The sequence below is a fragment of the Scophthalmus maximus genome, chromosome 6 (assembly GCF_022379125.1).
Source record: "Scophthalmus maximus strain ysfricsl-2021 chromosome 6, ASM2237912v1, whole genome shotgun sequence".
NCBI lineage: Eukaryota > Metazoa > Chordata > Actinopteri > Pleuronectiformes > Scophthalmidae > Scophthalmus > Scophthalmus maximus.
Genome location: NC_061520.1, coordinates 6,507,501 through 6,527,749, shown reverse-complemented (window position 1 = coordinate 6,527,749; position 20,249 = coordinate 6,507,501). Strand labels below are relative to the sequence as shown.

Below are 20,249 nucleotides of genomic sequence, written 5' to 3'. Positions count from 1 at the left end.
AAAGTTGAATTCAGAATTTTGGGCAAATGAGAAAGACGACTCTTGTGAGTCGTCTCTCTGTGGCAGAAGTCAGTCCATCTTACATTTTCAGTATCAGCTCCTCAATGATTCAAACCACAAATCATTGATTTATTAAAAGCAGCGTCCAAGCATTTAATTGCTTCTTTGGTCGCTCACTTTTGCCGTAGAGTTTTTTTTATGCAAATCCTCATGTTTGTGGTCTTATCAGAGCAACTGCTCTTGAGTCTGTCTCTATGTCAGATTCAGTGTTTCTTTTTTCTTTTTGCCATCCAATATGTGTTCATGTACACTGAACTGTGAGCTGTCCTCATCCCAGTCATTGTAAATATAATATACAGATATGATATAACCTCAAATGACCCTGTGGCAGCTGATGAACTCATTAATTCAACAACGTTAAAATATGTTTTACTGGGAATCAATGGTATATATATCTCTTATATTAATATATATATATACACTTTAGATTATTAATTTGGTCATGTCATGCATTCAGTCTTAACATTATCACAACAAGTACAGATAAATGTGGATTATATTCAATATCTTTTTCCCCCAAACGACGGCGTTCTGATTTGTGAGGAGCACATATGTGGAGCTCGTCAGTGATCCTAAACCGGAGCAGTGATCAGTGAGGAGGAGCCGAGGTTGCGGCTCGGCAGTCGACCCCCCCCCCCCCCCCCCCCCCCCCCCGCACCTTCGCATGCAGGAATGCAAGGAGCGAAGTGCTCGGACAGCCGGGGGAAGCAGCGGCAGCCCAGACAGAGCTCTTGGTAACATGATCCCGGTGCGGCCGGGCCCAGCTGGTCGCAGACACACGGGCCCCGTAGATGTCGGGGCGGTGGAGGCCGCACGGACTCGCTGCACAACACGCAAAGTTATTTTCAGAGCAGAATTCTTGAGCTCCATGTTGCTCAGGAAATCCATTTGCTGCAAAAGCTTCTCGCCGTAGCCCTTCCTCTTTGTAACGAATGTTCTTCAGCATAGATACTAGCGTGAGCTCTTGAATATCAAGTGTCAAACTGCAGTTTATCGCCAACTCTAATATATCCTGGGACATTAGCAGATAGTCATCAACTTCAGTGATCACTGCACAGTTCATTCTCACCCTTCCCCTCACTATGTGCAGGTTTAAAGGAGAAGTGTGTGGACAGCCTGGTATTTGAAACGCTCATTCCCAAACCCATGATGCAGCACTACATCAGTCTGCTCCTCAAGCACCGCCGCCTCATCCTGTCCGGACCCAGCGGGACGGGCAAGAGCTACCTCGCCTCCCGGCTGGCCGAGTACCTGGTGGACCGCAGCGCCCGCGAAGTCACCGACGGCATCGTGGTCACTTTCAACATGCACCGGCAGTCATGCAAGGTGACGGAAAACTGCCGCCCCCGCCACAAGAGTCCGCGCACCGGTGGGGTTATCCTGCGCGGGATGTTGTCCGCTTCCCTTTGTCATCTTCTGTCGCCTTCTCTCCCCTCCGCAGGATCTACAGCTCTATCTGTCCAACCTGGCCAATGAAATCGATCGGGAAACCGGCACGTCAGAAGTACCGCTGGTCGTCATTCTGGATGATATTCACAATCCGGCTTCCATCAGTGAACTCGTGAACGGTGCTCTCACCTGCAAATATCACAAATGGTAATCTCCTCACACGAAAATGAGTGGGAAAATATTTATCTGAATGTTCATGTAAGATATCTATTTATATGGATAAATATGTAATTGGGTGTAATTTTTCTCCCTTTAGTCCCTACATAATTGGGACAAGCAATCAGCCAGTGAAGATGATTGCGAACCACGGCCTGCATCTCAGCTTCAGGTTGGTTGAAGAAAGTGGTTTCTTCTCCTGCCGTCGTTGTTTTCGGATGAATTGTTCTGGATTATATTTTTAGATCAGATCCGAACCTCAGTGTAGAATAAACTAGATGTATAAAAATCTTTAAACTGGACGATAACAAAGTGTAAGTTTTGTACAGTAGTAGTAATGATTTGTCTTTGTTGTGACTAGTGAATCAGAAAATGTATTATTATCTAATAACTTTAATATCCAAGTAATGTTAATATATATCACTTAATTTTCTGAAATAAATGTCTTGTTATTACTCCCACTTGATATATTTTACCTCCTTTTGAGCAGAAAATAACTTTGTTATATAAGAAACGGATTTCAGTATGAAATTGTCACAATAACTATATAATAATTGATGGAGGAAGATGATTAAAGCTCTTTGAAATGGAAGGAGATTTAAATAAGAACTTGTTAGTAGATACATATTGCTGTTCATATATTATTTATATCTGATCATTTAAAATTTGGTAGGTACCATTTGTATTAGTTGTCAGCCCGTCCCTCCCTTCAGCTATAACGTTAACTGTAAACTCCAGAATCTAAGGTTGATGTAGATAAGCGGGACAGTGTACACACCTTCAGTATTTATACTGTGATATGACTCTTTGACATGAACCTCTTCCTCGTCGTCGTCGCAGGATGGTGACCTTCTCCAACAACGTGGAGCCAGCCAACGGCTTCCTGGTGCGATACCTGCACAGGAAGATGATGGAGTCGGAGGACGAGCGGAGCCTGACCAACGAAGACCTGATCAAGGTGTTGGACTGGGTGCCCAAACTCTGGTATCAGCTCCACGCCTTCCTTGAGAAGCACAGCACGTCAGACTTCCTGATCGGTACGAAGCGCTCGGGACAAGACAGCAGAAAGTCTCTTTTTTTTCATTTTGTCGGGGGTGTAGAGCACTTCATCTCTGTGGCCGGTGATTGTCTCAATGTACTTTTGTCTCCCCCCCCTTCCTCCGTGCCCTCAGGCCCGTGCTTTTTCCTGTCATGTCCAGTCACAGTGGATGAGTTCCGATCGTGGTTCATTGATCTTTGGAACCACTCGATCATTCCGTACCTGCAGGAAGGGGCCAAGGACGGCATCAAGGTAACGACAGAAACGTCTCCAGCGTGCGTTACATTCACCCCTCGGGAAGTGCCGTCGGCTTTTCCTTTCGCAGGAAGTGTTGCGCGCTAATTCTACTGTGGCGGCATGTTGTGACACTTCAGGTCCATGGCCAGAAGGCGGTGTGGGAGGACCCGGTGGAGTGGGTGAGGGGCACGCTGCCCTGGCCGTCTGCCCAGCAGGACCAGGCCAAGCTGTTCCACCTTCCTCCCCCCAGCATCGGCTCCAGCAGCCCGGGTCAACCCTGCGAGGAGAGGCCCCACAAGGAAACTCCACCCAGCTCCATGGAATCTGATCCGCTGGTAAGGGTTTTAAGCGTTACCTGATAATCTCTCTAAGTGCTGTCAGAGTGATTTAATCCTTGAGCATTTCTGATTCCTCAACTCTTCTCTCTCTCTCTGTTGTAGATGGCAATGCTTCTGAAACTGCAAGAGGCGGCCAATTACATTGAATCCCCCGACAGAGAAGACCCTTGCCTGCCTAAACTTTGAACGCAAAGCTCACACTTAATCACTTGGCACTTCAGAATCCTATTTGATTTCCTAATCCACTGCACTGACACAGTGCACATTCAGGAACACATGAACCCTGAGAGAATCGGCTGTAGGGACGGATTTTAAAACGGCCATTCACACAGTAGGTTAAAAAATGTAACTGGGTTATTATTACAGATCATTTTATTACATGCAGTATTTTCAAAAACTGCTCACAAATATTGAATGGAAAATCTCTATATTCTATTGCTTTATATAGATATATATTTAACCCTTTACCACCGCGTTAGCCCTCAGTCATCTTAGATTGGTGCTAAATAGACGCTCACTGAGACGATCAGGTGATTTTGTTTGTTTGCAGCAGCAGCAGCACACGGTCCGTCCCGTATTGTGCCCAAGTGCATCATGGGATAACGGGCGTCCTCTGTCGACGGACGCCGTTCAACGGTCACTCGTTTCGGATAAAAGAGTATGACAGCACGCGAGATGCTCCTGGTTTAGTGCAAAGTGCTTTGGTACATATCTACGGCGTGTAGAGTTTTTGAAGGCACATATATCGTACATATATGCAATCCTGAACTTTTACAACCCGAGCAGGTGGAATATACACAAAAACAATGCCTTAAGAACAAAGACGTCAAAGTCACCTCAACATTCAGCGGAGTTACACTGGTGCTTTCATCGACATCATCGCGAGCGGAGACGGTCAGAAATCAGTCTTCAGCTTCCGACATTTATTTATTTCATTTTAATCATCTTTGTTTTACAGGACAGCCAATCAATTTTCATTGTGCATTTTCGCATGTTTTTACAACTTATTCTAGTTGAAATTAAACTTGCTGTCATACTCTTTTGCGTACAAGAAAACGTATTTATCAGTGACGCAAGTCCATTGATTTTTTTTTCTGGACCATTTTTTCCCCCCAAGCACTTAATTTGATTATTTGCTTTAGGTTAAAACAAGTAGTGTCACCAATGTCGCCATATATATCAGGTATTAGATACTAACTAAACAGGGATAACACAACATAACCAACACCCTAAACTGAATGAGCAAATGCTATTTAAATTCCGATATCATATTTCTTTGTCTTGACAGTTTATGTTGAAAAGAGTATTGTGTATGTTTTTTTTTTAAATTTCAAATCTGTCTATTCCCCCATGTTCAGAGTACTAGCTGTATATATTATGTACATACAATCAGGCTGCATCGGTTATTTTACCTGCCATTAGTTGGTGCAAATATCTAATATACTGAACCAAATACTGTACTTTTAATTAATGCATATTGATTGTCAAGTAAAGGGTTTAAGTTAAACTGTAGACTGTATAGAAACGGTACTAATTATCTAGTAAGGTGCTTTTGAAAGAAGCCTTATCGCAAAAGCTCCACGGCAAAACACTTTGGCCCGAGCAGCGTGACTTTGGCGCCGCCTGCGTCCGTCTCCAGCAGTTCACACGCACTTCACGGGCGGAGTTGAAAACTCATTTAACAATGTCCCAGACTGTTTTTTTAATTGTTGAGTAAAGGTGGCGTGGACGTCCAGGGTAGCTTAGCAAAGCGTTTTTGTTGTCATAGATCAGTCGAACCCTAAAGAAATGTGTGAAATTGATCTGGAGGATGATGGGGTTTTGTTTGTTTTTTTTGTTTTTTTTATTAGGACGTGTTGGTGACGAAGTGTTGAAGAACATTACGTAGATGCAGTGGAGTCATGTGACACATTGTCCGGTGTACGCCCATGTTGATGTCGTATGGTTTTCATATTCAAGAACATTCTGGGTGCGCGACACGGAAACGAGCAAAACGTGAGAGAGTACTTAAAAAAAAAAAAAAGTTCCAGGAGTGAAAAGCGAAAGACTTTAACTTTAATCTCTGTGTGTCGACTTTTGAGAAGAAGCCCTGAAGAATTCATCTGCTCATCACAGACTGTGTCTCGGAACCACACGTCGTACGTAAATCCGGTAAATGAATGTCAGGCCACTTTAATGACAGCTTGGCGGAAAAGTTTCAAACTTTAAAATTGCGTCTGAGCTGCCGGCCGCTTTGTTAGAATCATTGCACTGCTTCAAGCTAATCCGCAGCTCTGATTGGCCACCAAAAACAAAAATACCGCGTGAGAATCATTTCCGTCCTTGTAAATACTTCAGGCCTTGGACAGTGTCACCGCCCCCCCCCCGGTCTGTTCCTGCAGGTGAACTAAAGCCATCAGCGCGAGCTTCTCGTCTCATTCACGTGGTTGTCGTGCCTGCTGCTTCGTAGTATACTGTGGCCGTGATTTGTGTTTAGCTTACCTAGTGCATCGGGACTATGCAGCAACTTCTACTGGTGTCGGCAGCCTCGCGAGCAAAGAAACGTGTCCGCACCGGTCTTTGGACCAAAGTGCACCATGGGACGGAAGCGTGGTGATGCTGAGCCTTAAAAGAGAGGAGGAGTTTGTCTGGCGTTGGTTCATAGGTGTAGATGAAGAAATCCAGCCGTTGGGAAGCTGTTTTGATGTGTGTTGACCTCGTGAATGGCAACAGATGATTTAAAAGATCAAATTGTGAGCCTGACACCGGCAACAATCAGCTCTTCGCAGTTTGCATTGTTAATTCCAAGTAGAATAAAACTAGATGATGAGATCAATCTAATATCTTAGGCCAATACAGGTTGCTGAATAGTCATATTTTTTGCAAAGCTTGCTGTGGACTAAACTAAAAAAAAAATTCAAATAAAAAAAATGTTATGCGATATCTAATGTCACTGACGTGCAAATGTTAAGGGTTTCTAAGTGTTGTAAATGCATGTAAACTCGCCGTGTGAAGAGGAGAGAAGAAAAAAATGTTCAAATCGATGTATTGTTTAGGAAACTCATTCTAGGTGATGTGTTTTCCTTTTTAATACTCAGATATTTGATATTTCTTTTTTTTTTTTTTTTACGAAAGAATCCTTTATAAAACTTAATTTCTCTATTTTGTACAGGACATCATTGTAAAGATTTGTAAATAGGTCGGCGTCCTGGATGCGGCAACAATCATTTAGGAGGGAGAGTAGAAAAGAAAATACAAAATATCACTTGACAGAAAAGGTATATTTGTGCAGAGTTGGGTCCGATACATGGATAAGGCATGTTCCTGAAGGCTTTCATCCACCTATCACTGTTTGTTGGAATCAATAAAAATTCATGTTATATTTATTCTGCTACTTCTTCTGTGTCAATTTGAAAATGTTGACCCCAACCCCTCCCTTAAAATAGTCATCAATCAATTTTATATTGAATTTCTCAAATGTGGAGCAGCTCGCTCAGTGGTTCAATGAGCCAAAATGAATTCTTAGTGGGTCTGTAGTAATATTGTAATACTTACTGGTGTTAAAAACCCACTAATGTTTGAGGACCTTGAGCATTAAAGTAAGGTCAATGGCTCACTATTGTATTACATATATTTTTTACATGCATATTAGATTTCAATTTTTTAGACGTTTATTAAATTAAAGCAGAAAACAAGTACATTACATCAAGCAGCACATTTAACATCGTCAGATGTTGCATTAAGAATTCTCACAAATCATTTACAATACAATACATTCTCTTCACAGGCTGTTTTTACAAATGAGGTATTTCCGTCAACCTTTAGGAAACAACAAAATTTCTCATTTTCCACAGCTCTTTACATTCATTATTTTGACATATCATTTTATCTCTTAAAACATAATCACTTCTTAAAAACCTGTACGTTTCGACATCTCCATGAAGCTTCTTTAACACAATTAATCGTAGCCCACCATCATTCCCACTTTATTCTTTATTTTTTTATTCTTGTTGTGACTGGCTCTAGTACTCTTCCATATTAATGACCATGAGTAAAATAAAATTCTTAATGGGTCTGTAGTAATATTGTAATAATTAGTCCTGTTAAAAATCCAGTAATGTATGGACCGTGAGCATTAAAGGATTAAAGTTAATGCCTCACTATTGTATTACATATATATTTACATACATATGTGTCTATTTGATTAGGTCATGGAGTTTTAATAATAAGTTACTAATGAACAGTGAGTGTTGATGAGACAGACTAATGGACATGGTGGTCTGACTCATGGTGCCTGGTGCGGGGAGGCCTATATCCATTACATGTCGCCCAGCGGGGGCGGTGCTTGACCCTGCCCGGCGCTATATAACTCCTCCACCCGCGCACCACCGGTGGCACTGGACACAGTTTCGCGGATTTGACCGAGTTGGGAACTAGCTGCCACCCATCCATCATGCCGTCCAAGCCTGCGCCGATCAAGAAGGCGGCGAAGAAAGAGCCCGCCAAGAAGGAGGAGGAGAAGGCTCCAGAGCCGGCACCGGCCCCCGAGCCCGCACCCGCCGAGGCCGCTCCTGCCGTGGAGGCCCCCGCTGAGGGCGAGGCTGCACCTGCCGAGGAGGCCCCCGCTGCCCCGGCAGCCGAGGAGCCCCAGCCCCCCATCCCTCCACCCGCAGATGGTAATGGCCCGAGCGCGCAGCGGCGGCGTGTGACCCCCTCGGGTCTCCGCCTGTAGCACACTGCATAGGCAGCAATATTCCGAATCATTTCTTGGTCTAGCTTTTGGTGGATGAACTTTGGATACGTTGTTTAACGTTAGTTGGTTGAGCTCACGGGGAGCGCGCAGTAGAGGCGCATCCTTTTACGCACATGCGCTCCTGCGCGCTTCAGTGTGAAGGTTGCCCCAGGGGTAAGTGAGAGGTCGTAGACAACCCACATGAAACAGAACCGGCATGGTCTCTGCACAATCCGCCTGCCTGGACTCTTCAGAACCGCCTCATCTCTGAAAAAGTCACTCACAATTACCGACGCGCTCTAAAGCCCCAGAGAAACCTCCAAAAACATTAACAAACCGGATTATATCAATGTGAAACAGTTGTTGTGCCCACGTTACAAAACTGATGTGATAATGCATATGAACAACACCGGTTTCGTGCCTCGTGCATTCTATTTCCAGTGCACATTGATTCATCCCTCTGTCTAACCTCTAACATCTATGTCGGCTGCTCCCACCGATGACGCTGCTGCTCCTGTCGCTGCAGATGGTACGACACGACCCCTAAGAGGAGAGTCTCTCTTTACAACCACCTCTAACTTTCTCCTGTTCATTTAAAACGATTAATTCCTTGTAGAACATTTTGAAAATGTCACAAAAACCCTTTCAAAGTGTCATATGCCTCCTCACATCTAACCTCCGCCGTCAGCTGCTGCAGAGCCGCCGCCGATGAGCCGCCTCCTCCTGCTGATGGTAAAATAGACTCGGATCACACGTCCCTCTTTGCCGCCACCTCACTCACTCATCTTTGCTCACCTTTAACCTCATCCTGGTCATTTTAACACATTTAATTCCTCGGAGCACGCGGGCCACAACCGATGTTACAGTTGGAACTTGCAAACCCTTTGGACAAGATCCAACCACACTCACGGAAAGCCCGTTGGTGACGCACACGGAACACAGTCTGCGGGCTCAACGCAAACACTATCACATGCTGTTTGAACATGTTCCTCTCTGCTCACTGCTCGGATTATTAACATCTAACATTCAATAACAGCTGCCGCCGCTCCGGCCCCGGGGGAGGCCGCTCCTGCTGCTCAGACCGACGCCCCTGCTGATGGTAAACCAACCTGCAAAATCTGCGTTTCGTGTTCCCATTTTCTCCACTCTCTCTTCATTGACCAAAAAGATTGTAAATCATTTGGGAGAGAGGGGGGGGGGGGGCTGTAAGCCACATAACCCGGATCATATTGTTGCATCGCTTTGCTCTTTACATGCTGCAAATAATTAATGCAAATGCCTGTTTAACATTAGCGGAAGCTGCTGAGGCGCCTGCACCCGAGGAGCCCAAAGCACCCACACCTCCACCACCTCCACCCAAAGGTAACCCCTTCCTTTAGAAATATGATTTTTTTTTTCCCTTTCATCACTTCCCCTTTCCATTGAAGCCACGAGAAAAGAACTGTACCGTCTCCTCTCGTGACCCTTTGCATTGATTTGTGATGGGCTTTTGGGGCCATTTGTGCCAAATGTCGGTGGGGGAAAATGACAATTCTGTGTGGGGGTTTTTTTTGCAGAGCCCACCAGCGTGCCACTGGACCTGTTCGTCGAGGACAAGAACGACACGTCGGTCTCCATCATCTGGAGCCAGCCGGAGATCGTCGGGCCGTCCGGTCTGGACGGGTACACCATCGAAATCTGCAAGGACGGAAGTGAGTGCTGTCGACACAGACAATGCCAGCCGACCTTTGCGTTATTGCTATATATGTATATTATTGTTTGAGGGGGGAAAAGCTTTGCATTTCAAAAGCTGATTTGAGCCGTTTTGGGGGGAGGGGGAGGGGGGGGGGACACGTATTGAATGGAAAATGCATTTTTAAAATATACCCAGGAAGATGTTAAATTGCTGTTTTCATGTGGGTCAGCCGAATCGGCTGCAGCTGTTCCCGAAGTGTCACTCGCAGAGTTATATCACGGGCTACCCAACCTCTCCCTACAAGGAGAGAGGCATTTCAGGAGGGTCCTGCTTTTAGACCTCCAGCCCGATGCTGATATCAGCAGCAGCGCAGTGCAGGGCTGGATTTAGCAGGCGGGCGAACGTTACGCACCCAAAAGAGCAGCAATTTACACATCCATTACGAGGCATTTGCATCATATATATCTGATACGTGTGACACAAGCATTGGGTCACACTTGTGCCACGCTCAGTCCCGTGTGTCCCTGCAGTTTGCACGTCCTGCACAGTTACAATCGCCGTCGTTGACCCTCTCTTTGACTTGAAGAGATAAACTGCAGCTCTGTGCCCTCCGCCGTGTGTCTGTCCCCGCTGTGTGCGCGCACCACTGTCCCGTGCAGCCGACGACTGGAGAGCGGCGAACGCCGACCTGCAGAAGTCCTGCCGCTACGTCATCAAGAACCAGGCCACCGGCGACCGCCTGAAGATCCGCGTGGTGGCCGTGAACGCCGGCGGCCGCAGCCCCGCCGCCGCGCTCCCCGAGGCCGTGCTGGTGAAGGAGGTCGCCGGTAAGAAAGTCATTCTTTGCACGGAGACATTACACTTTAGCCCCGAAACGAAAAAAAAGCAAGACATGTAGTTGTGATAGGCCAAATGAAAGATAAGAACAGATGCACGACAAAGATGTGTAACCTTTGATAACACTAGGTTCCTTTAGGCTTCACAATCTGAGCATTTGCTTTACGCAGCACAGGGATGAGTGGGAAGAAGTTGTCCCAAACGAATGAGTGATCGCATGAATAAAAAAAAACAAAAAACGGGGAGCTACACAAGTGAAAGTTGATCATAATGATTATTTTTCACAAATGCATCAGTCGTCCAAGGCCTTTTTACTAGTCCAAGTACTACTCAGCACTCATATGACGTCAAAATGTGCACTGAGACGCGAATAAGTGACAAATCAGGATGTAATTCTTTAAAATCAAATCAAAATGTTTCCACTCAGGTACAAAATGAGTCTGGTCTTGAGTCCCAACACGACCAAAATAATAATCAAACCCCAAACAGGTCTAATTGTGATGGAAATCAGTACATCAAGAGAGTAAACAAAGAAGACAAAATGTGCTTTTTATTATTATGTAGAATCCATTATGTTGAATCCATGCGTAAATGACGCTTCACCAACAACGACACAAGCGCGCGGGGGCGCGCCACATTTGAAACGGGCCTTGGTTGGAACCTCATGGAGCCGTTTACCGGCGGGGAGGTTGGTCGTAAAGTGCAGGAGTCAAACGCAGGCAGCTCAGCAATGTTTTCTTCTCAGCTGTCCGCGTCCTGTTGGCACATACCTGCAGTGTTAACGGCATAAGACTTGGGCCTTCTTCTAAGTCACTGATCCGCCCGAGGCGGGGACAGTGCCACAACTCTGCACTTGTTAAGTAGATGGTTTTACTGGGTGGGTTGTGGGTACGCCTCTCCGTGTTGATCCCGGACAGTATATCTGAAGTGATTTGTGGTAAAAACAAAAAATGTCGATTGGACCCCCGAGGGCTTTAAAAAAGGAAGGAGCCGCGTCACTTTGACGCACTCGCGAGTCTCGTCGTGCGTAATGGAGAGTTTCGGACGGGGAACCTGATCCCTGGCGGACTGGCGCTATTGCGCTGGACGCTGGTCCATGTTCCCCGGCTGTGTTCGCCATCGCGCTGCGACCCCCGCCCAGGATTTCGTGCTGAGGGTGGTGTCAGGATCCTTTTCCCCAAGATCGATGGCGACAAGCGGGTGGGGGCTGTGGGGAGGGGGGGGGGGGGGGGGGGGGGGGGGGGGGGGGGGGGGGGGGGGGGGGGGGGGGGGGGCAGAGAGGGCGGTACATTCCAGTGCATCCCGTCTTTGAGCTGAGGCGGGCGCGACTTGGGTTGGTCGGTGATGGTCGAGGGGTCCAACCTCTCAGGTGACACTTTGAAATCTCACGACACCTCCGGAGGTTCCGTGCCTATTTCTGAAACGTCCCTTTGCGCCCGAAGCGACTGAGACACATGACGCGTGGTTAGGGTTAGAGAAGAGATGCACTCTGCTTCATCACATGTTCCTTTCCTTGTTCTTCAAGGGAAAGCAGGGTGGTAGCTTCTGCGTCTTTCTCGGTTCACGTGTTCGGATGCGAGAGGCAGTAACTGAAGTGCTGGAGCCTGATGAGGGGAGGTGATGCACTAAAGTGTGGTGTGCTTTATTTAGAGACCTGACAAATGTTGCTCGGCCGGACTCAGCACATGGAGCTGCTCGCCACATCACAAGTGAGCCCCGGGCCCTCCGAGGCTTAGGTATCGTTCCGAGCAGCTCACTGGCTAATTTTTCCCTTTATGATTTATGGGCTATTTTCGTCTTTTTACAACCTAATGCCGAGGGGAGGGAGGCGGTGGTGGGAGCGGCGCGTCCTGCGTCTGCAGTTTCAATGGAAAAACATATTGGCTGACTGAGCCACCAAGATTGGCCGTTGCCAATTGATGTTCCACGAATTGTTCCTGATCATCCATAAGTGGTGACAATTATTTATTTAAACTATAGTCATCCCTGTTAAGAAAATGTATTTGTCAGGGACAGCACAGACTCCAAACACAAATGAATGACCCCATGACGTGTGATGAATTGATGAGTTTTAGTGAATAAGTGAACAGATTTATAAAAATGGCAGTCATGGAGGTATTATTTTAAAAAGGTTCGATTTTTACCGTATTGATCTTGCTTAAAAACATACAAACATTCTCTAACAAGCAAAAAAAAATAAATATATGAATACACACAAAATGCACATTAAATATTGTTTAGCACAACTCCAGTGAATATAACCTTAGATCGTTCAAAGATTATTGGTAAAAAATAAAATAATAAGGTCACCAAAAACTGAAAAATCATACAAATAATTAAAAAAAAATGTTCCTGTGCGTCGCTCCATAAGAATTTTAATAATTGAAGCTTGAAAGTGCATCCAAACGTTTGACGTACAAACCCTCTGTCTGTACAAAGGCACAGTTGGAACAAACCTATTCTAAATGTTCTGATCGATTATTGGGACAATGGACACTGACACATTCATGGAAACTGCCGTGTTGGGGGGGAACTCTCTGAACGATCTTCACAAAAGGCCTGATAGTGGGACTTGGACAGACGTTTGCCCTTTTAAAGGCACAGGAACACCTCGATGGCACCGCCGACCAGCTCCCTGACTCCACTGGGCTCAGATCCGCTCCGCGCGCTCATCCATCTTTGAGATCTTTGAACGGATGCTCAGAATCCTGCTCAGGCTGTTTGTGTAATTCAGTGGTGGAAGGCGCAGTACTGATGCTGAGTAACAATACCGCTGCGTCCATGTAGCTGACGACCGCTGAATGTCTCTCCCCGTGCTTCTCTCTCTCCAGACCGTCCCAAGGTTCGCCTGCCCCGTTTCCTCAGGCAGAGGTACGTCGCCAACGTTGGAGACAAGATCAACCTGACCATCCCCTTCACAGTAAGCTGCGCCTCCCTGTGCATGCACGATGAGTGAAAAGCCAAGCAGCTGCTTAGAACCCATTTGTCTGACACCCCCCCAACCCCATCTCCCCCAACCCCATCCCCCCCCCCCCCCCCCCCAAAGGGAAAGCCCAAACCCGTGGTCAGCTGGACAAAGAACGGAGAGGCCCTGGACACCAAGAGGGTGAACATCCGCAGCGCCGACAGGGACAGCATCCTGTTCATCCGCCAGGCCGAGAGAGACGACTCCGGGGTGTATGAGATGTGTGTGAAGGTGGAGGACTTCGAGGACAAGGCCTCGCTCACCCTCCAAATCGTCGGTGAGTTTGGAATGTTTTGCGTTTGACAAAATCGTACCGTTTGGTGCGGGGAGGGGACTATATCTAAAATCGCTGCCTCGTTGTCCGCAGAGCTGCCGGGGCCTCCGGCCAGCGTGAAGATCGTGGATACCTGGGGCTTCAACGTTGCCCTGGAGTGGACTCCGCCCACGGACAGTGGGAACACGGAAATCAAGGGTTACACTATACAGAAGGCCGACAAAAAGACTGGAGTGAGGCCCGTTGCGTTGTAATGATTATTATCTTGAATCCTCTGAGAGTCCTCCTCACTGTGTGTGTGTGTGTGTGTGTGTGTGTGTGTGTTGACAGGACTGGTTCACTGTGCTGGAACACTACCATAGACTGAATGCCACCATCTCTGACCTCATCATGGGCAACACCTACACGTTCCGAGTGTTCTCAGAAAACAAGTGTGGACTGAGCGAGAACGCCGCCGTGACGAAGGGGGAGGCCAAGATCCTGAAGACAGGTACCCGTCTGCCTCCCGTCGGCCGACACCGGAGGAATCAGACCCAGAAATATTCGCTCGCTCTCTATCCGGACGCGGGCGCCAGTGACTGAACGCTCCTTGGCTTCCGCGACATAGCGTCTAAAGTATTTCAAAGCGAGCGAGTGAAAGCGAGTGACGCCATTGTCGACAAAGGCACAGTCAACGCAAAGACAGCTTTGAATATAATCTCACCGTGGCAACAATTCGCTTTTTGCATTCGGTGGGAACGCACCATAGATGGAAAGATGGACAGAAGGATAAAAATAAAATACAGGTTTAGAGAAACTACAACCAAGTCCACGTGCTCCTGTGGATACAAAATACATAATGTTATGTAAATATGCGGAACAAGCAGTGCAATATTCGATACCGTGTCAGAATACCATGAAATGTGGTGGAAAGCTCAGAAAGCCAAGCGGCCCTCTGCGCTCGGATTGTTTCCTTACAGATCCAAATTCGACAAACTTCATTTCAACAGATTTCGTCACCCGCTCGTTTACAGTGGCTGTTCTTCTACAGACCGACGCAATCCGACGAGTAAAGGTGCAAGGCCGCAAGCGATGCAACTGACCTTCGGATTGATCGTTTAGAGAAGAATGAATATTAATAATCAAACATTTCATTAAAAGTGATGGTCTACTCAGAGCCCGAAAAGCCGTTTGATTTCACAGTATAAATCTCAGCTGCGTAGCGGCAGGCTTACAGCCAACTGTGTTTCTGTTCCCTTCCGCAGGCATCGAATACAGGCCCCCCGATTACAAGGAGCGCGACTTCACCGAGGCGCCCAAGTTCACCACCGCTCTGAACGACAGAGCCACCACCATCGGCTACAGCACCAAGCTGCTCTGCTCCGTCAGGGGACTGCCCAAAGTACAGTGACAGGATTTTAACGTCTTTTCCCTTTTTTTTCTTTCAGTCTAGCGAACGGAGCTGTGCCGTCCGTTAGAGTTGTGCATGTCTTAGCCCAGGGGGCCTCCAACGCTCCGGCTCCAGATTCTTCTAACTGTCCTATTACTTTGTTGATGCTCTCGAGTTAACCTGCTTTTCGCATCAGACTCACCACACCTCCGCTCCGTCACTTATCTGAGCCGACCAAAATCAAATGCCTACATTCTGCCTTCCAGTTATGATCTCCCCATGAAATAAATTCGGTGTGTTTCAACATTCAAATCTCAAAATGTGGGTGTCACTGAACGCACCACGGCGTCGGAGAGGAGCCTTGTAAAAAGAACAAGCTGCTCACAGCTGAAACGAGGATAACGCCACTTGTGGAACGTTCCTGTTTGAATTGCAAAAATGCCCAACATGACGACCTAAATGAGGATAGAGTCGTTCCAACCAATGGAAGGTCTCAAACAAGTAATGGAATGTTTGGGAAAATGTTTGGCAGTTGTGTTACTGATCCAATCTACAAAGCCGCGCGCCCTTCAAGTGTTGAAACACAGAAGTCCACCAAGCATGCGGTCACTGTCCGCCGGATTAGACTGTAAGACCAGAGGTGGCAACGGGCCCCTAGCCCCCCCTTTGCTTCCGCCGCTTGTCAGCAGCTTAGTGGTCATAACAAAGTGGAGACCGGGCTTATTAAGAGATTTGATAAACGCCCCCCCCCCCCCCCCCCCCCCCCCGCTCGCCTCCTCTTTGGGCTCATGATCCCGTCGAGGGTCCTGATGAGAAGGCTGGAATCTGTATTTGACCTCTTTGGAAAGCGGCGGAGGACTAGAGGAGGGCGGAAGGGGTCAGCGGGGAAGCAGGGTCACATGTGTGACATTCCCTGCAGGGCCCCAGGAGGGGGGCGGTGGGCAGGGGGGGGGGCGTGCCGCGTGTCCACTTCAGTCAACAGAGCTTTACTCGCCCGAGTGGCACAAACATAATTAGAAACAACACTTACACCAGTTTACCTAGGAATCGTTTTAATTTAGTCACTGTAGTAATCCTAATGATATATGGGTTGTTGTTGTTTTTTTCCATAGCCCAAGGTTATATGGATGAAGAACCAGATGATTATTGGAGACGACCCCAAGTACAGGCAGATCTGCGTCCAGGGCATCTGCTCCCTGGAGATCCGCAAGCCCGGCAACTTTGACGGCGGCGTGTACACCTGCAAAGCCAAGAACGACCACGGAGAGGCCGTCGTGAGCTGCAAACTGGAGGTCAAACGTAAGTCAAGAGCCGCAAAACTCACATCAACATCTTCGGTCTGTTTAACTTTTTGCAAACACTGCGTTTTTTCCCAACGCGTTGAGTTTTTCAAACTTGTGTTTCTGTCCAACAGAGCCGGCGATCGCAGACGCCGACAAGAAATAGGTCAACATTCTCATAACCACAGGTCAGAAATGGTTCGGATCCTTTTTCCTCATTGCTACAGTAAACGGGCCACATCAAAAAAACAATATCAACCAAATGAAACTTATGAAACCGTAACCGAGCTTCAAAAAGTTGTTGTGCATGCTTCTGCGTGTATTGGGCGGGCTGGTCTATATGAGTCCTGAGGTGACACGTGCCTCCTCCGTGACTTACTCTCCATACACGGAGGGGCACTAAACTTGGAAAAGGTGGCCTCTGCTCACTGAAAGGGTGCGAGAGGTAGCGGGCCATAAATTAAACCTGCGGCGACTTAATCACATTTCCTTGACTCAGCGGCGGCGGCGGCAGGCTCCTTTACCACGCTGAAATTAATATTTCATTTGCCGGTTACTCTCTGCACATTGAAATGGTTCGAACGTCTCCGACATTTAATGTGTGCAACATTGTAGATTTCTTTTAAACACTAAATAGCAGCTGAGGCCTATTTCTTGTGCATAAATACACAGAAAAGTTGGTGCACGTTCGCCCTGCTTCAGTTTTTTTTGTTCTCTTCCTCTCTCGTGTTTCTGAATTGCTGCCACTTCGGACTCTTTGTGACACCTGTTGCTGTTGCTTGTGCATCTGTTGCAATCCCAAATTAGGAGCCGGACGGAATGAGGCCTTTGCAGCATAAGGTGCGTGACACTTTTAGCGTTTCTAAAACCGTCCCGCGCACAACGCGGGCGAACGCCGCGCGAACGTTTTATTGAATTTGAATTGAATCTCCCTTGTTTCCTTACAGGAAGGCGCTGGATTCCTCGCTGGAGAGAACATGTATATATGGCCGTTGCCTGTGACCCTCTCGCCAAGTGTTAACCTCTGTTATGATGAAGAATTGTTGTCGCTTTATGCCTTTTCACTACATACAAAAACGTCCACAACCAGCTCTTTCCCCCCAACGATACTGTCCACGGTAACTAAATCATCACCTCCCTAGTTCATCATCGTGTCCGTGTAACTAGGTTGTATGCCAAGAATATCACAGCATGGATTCACTTGATCCTCATAGGAGATTCTACATGTAACATCTACGTGTTTATATCAATAAATCATTTAATTTCTGGTTTTGGTTTTGTTTTCAATACCGTGTCTTCTATTGAATTGAAATCCAAGGAGCATATTTTTTTATTTTTTTTGAAGAACTTAATAAGGGCAGGGACAGTTGATTTTCACATTGAAGAACTTAATAAGGGCAGGGACAGTTATGGGCGCGGTCAGATTGAGTTTACGTCGATTTTCTGTTTCATAGTTTTGGTTTTTGATTTTCACATTTTTCAGGAGCTATAGAGGAGCTGAAAGTTAAAGAACCGTTTATTTTACATGTTTGTAATTTCAGATTTATTTTCTAAAAGTTTTCTGGAAAGATCTGCGCGATCTGGCACTAATTTTACATCAAATGTGAACTTCGACTGGTATTCACGTCCAATTCATCAATTTCACTTAACTGCAATTTGTGTCAATGCATCTAGTTCATAATACAATTATGTTTCTAATAGCAAATGAGTAGAAATTGAAAATTCTCCTGGGTTTACACTTTGTAGGAGATTCCTACTTCCCCTTATGATTAGTACCAAAATCAAAATAAAAAGTAACCAGGAATGCAAGAAGGGGAGAACCACGGCTAAAACGCTGTTTGAGAAATTCATTTTTTGGCCACAGGCCTGGAAGCTCCTGTATCTGCAGTTTGACATAATTGTTTTACTCCGCCGCCGAAGCACTTTCTGGCAGCAGCGCGGTGAGAATCCGGAGACAGCAGCGCAATTCATTTGGCTCGTACGGGCCCCGGGGTATATCGCAGCATGCCAGGACTTCCATAATAATAATACCGGCCTATAATACTGATCTTGTAGCTATTTGCTCTCGGAGTTGCCGGCATAGTGATACGAGGGGAAGGACGCCAGAGCTATCCAGGTTACAGAGACACATGGGGTTCACACAGGGGCTGACCAAATTAGCTCCGGCGCTCCATCTCACGCGGGACTATTTTAGGAAGCGGTTTTCCGGCATTGGTGAAGTGTGCTACTGTAGAAAACTGAAACGGGGGGGGGGGAATGGAAATCAGACAATAGTGTTGGAATAATTGTAAATCAAAAAAAAAGTACAGGCCTCACGTGAACATGCTTGAAGAATATTTTGTGAAAGAATGATAGAGTCCCTGCAGAAAGTGAGTTCAATGTTTAACGGGCCTGTAGTTTGCTCTGCATGATCTGTCTCTTCAGGTGTGGCTCCCTCTAGTGTCACGGTCAGGCGACAACATCTACAGGCTCCAAAAGAAAAAGGGCGAGGGTACAAAGAGCCGCGCAGCATGTGATCTACATTCATAATTCGCTGCCTTAAAAAAAAAGAAATCCCCACCAAAAAAATGAATTCAAAATCTCTGAGATCATCGAAGGTCAACACAGTTGACACGCAGTCAATGATTTGAACTGATAAAATGTTCCTCTCCCGCTGGTTTTTGAGCCGATTGCACCGTTAGCGTAGTGCAGAGCCCGTGGGCGAGGAGCCGCAGCTGGGTCCCGGGGGCCTACTTCTGATTGGTCCCCGGGTGCTGACATGCTGCAATAGGGTCACGGAGCGAGAGACTTCCCGTCTAATTTAGGTCCCGGCGCCGGAAAAAGGTTTCAGACCTCGTGACGAAAATCACTGCGAGTGTGCGTGTTAGATTTGTTCAAGTAATGTACCGCGCGTGTTTGAATCCGACAATTCTACTCTACTTTTTCTCACTGTGCAGATGAAAGTTTCACGACTCTGACGCGTCTGCGATCAAAGATGGCGGAACACTCGCATGCTCGGACAAACCTCTGCGTGTTTGCGCGGCAGAGTTCCCATTCCAAGTCCCGCCTCGCAGAGCCGCTCGTAGCCTTCGACCTGTTTTCTTGTAGTTCGTCTCACTTTGCTGCTTCCGTCTTCATTTCATGTCTGAGGCTCATTAAACCTCCCGGTTCACCTTTATTGAACCGTACGTCTGCTCCAGGCTCATAATTTCGTCGCCTTGCTGAATTGCCTCGGCGTCTCTGTGTCGGGCTACTATGATTCATTGTCATGAAGTCCAGCACAAGGCGATCGCAAAAAAAACAAAAACCCCTCTGGTGGAATAAATCAAAAAGTTGGGGGAAAGCAACAAACGAGCAGGATGGAAAGTTCATGAAAAAAAAAAAAGGCAGGACGCCCTGATGATGATGATGATGATGATGATGATGATGATGATGCAGGATCTCTGACTCACGCGGCGGATGTGTTGCTTTTAATTCGCCGGTCATGCACCATGTGGCCGCCGCCATGACGAGGGGAAACGCCAAAGGCAACGGGACGGTCGCGGTGACGGGTCGTTCTTGAAGGGGGGGAGCTGAACTGGCTGCGATGTTTTGGCAACGCTCCCAGAGGGTTTTAATAAGCGTAATGGGGGAGCTGGCGCCCGCACTCCACTCGTCCCGTCGTTGCTTTTCATTAACAAAATGTTGCACCAGCAAAAAGGGACGGACTGTCACGGACGCGCTGGTCATTTTGCTTGTGGCGCAGGCGTCCGTTTGCACGCTCTCTCCAGTCCGGGCCCCAAAGGTCAACTGTCCGGGCCCCAGAGGTCAACACTTGTGAGATTTCAGCAGGGGTGTAAAAGAGCTCACGCAGCCTCGCGGCGTCTGAGGTAACTGTGCA

The 20,249-nt window shown here is 47.0% G+C and overlaps 2 protein-coding genes across 8 annotated transcripts in view; both read left to right on the top strand.

The window, feature by feature from the left end:
• The window catches only part of nav1b (neuron navigator 1b), a 77,278-nt gene extending 70,634 nt beyond the window's left edge, over positions 1-6,644 (top strand). For all 4 annotated transcript variants that reach the window (XM_035632945.2, XM_047332908.1, XM_047332906.1 and 1 more), the window contains 7 exons: positions 1,151-1,386; positions 1,502-1,656; positions 1,766-1,837; positions 2,506-2,702; positions 2,838-2,956; positions 3,079-3,276; positions 3,382-6,644. In XM_035632945.2, the coding sequence (XP_035488838.2) occupies positions 1,151-1,386; positions 1,502-1,656; positions 1,766-1,837; positions 2,506-2,702; positions 2,838-2,956; positions 3,079-3,276; positions 3,382-3,465 (1,061 nt within the window). In that variant the 3' untranslated portion in view covers positions 3,466-6,644. The remainder of the gene's footprint in view (positions 1-1,150; positions 1,387-1,501; positions 1,657-1,765; positions 1,838-2,505; positions 2,703-2,837; positions 2,957-3,078; positions 3,277-3,381) is intronic.
• Positions 6,645-7,637: 993 nt separating this feature from the next.
• mybphb (myosin binding protein Hb) lies at positions 7,638-17,660 on the top strand. Of its 4 annotated transcripts, XR_004793658.2 has the most exons (14): positions 7,638-7,934; positions 9,027-9,089; positions 9,284-9,352; positions 9,547-9,681; positions 10,325-10,492; positions 13,334-13,422; positions 13,549-13,744; positions 13,835-13,974; positions 14,072-14,231; positions 14,986-15,122; positions 16,223-16,409; positions 16,525-16,578; positions 17,198-17,230; positions 17,338-17,660. XR_004793658.2 is itself a non-coding variant. In XM_035632635.2 (13 exons), exons 1-12 carry the CDS (start codon positions 7,712-7,714, stop codon positions 16,554-16,556), a joined length of 1,599 nt encoding a protein of 532 aa, XP_035488528.1. In that variant the 5' UTR covers positions 7,638-7,711; the 3' UTR covers positions 16,557-16,578; positions 17,338-17,660. The 4 variants fall into 4 exon arrangements, 1 of the variants encoding a protein (XP_035488528.1); XR_004793659.2 differs by lacking the exon at positions 9,027-9,089; XM_035632635.2 differs by lacking the exon at positions 17,198-17,230.
• The last annotated feature ends 2,589 nt before the right edge of the window (positions 17,661-20,249 follow it).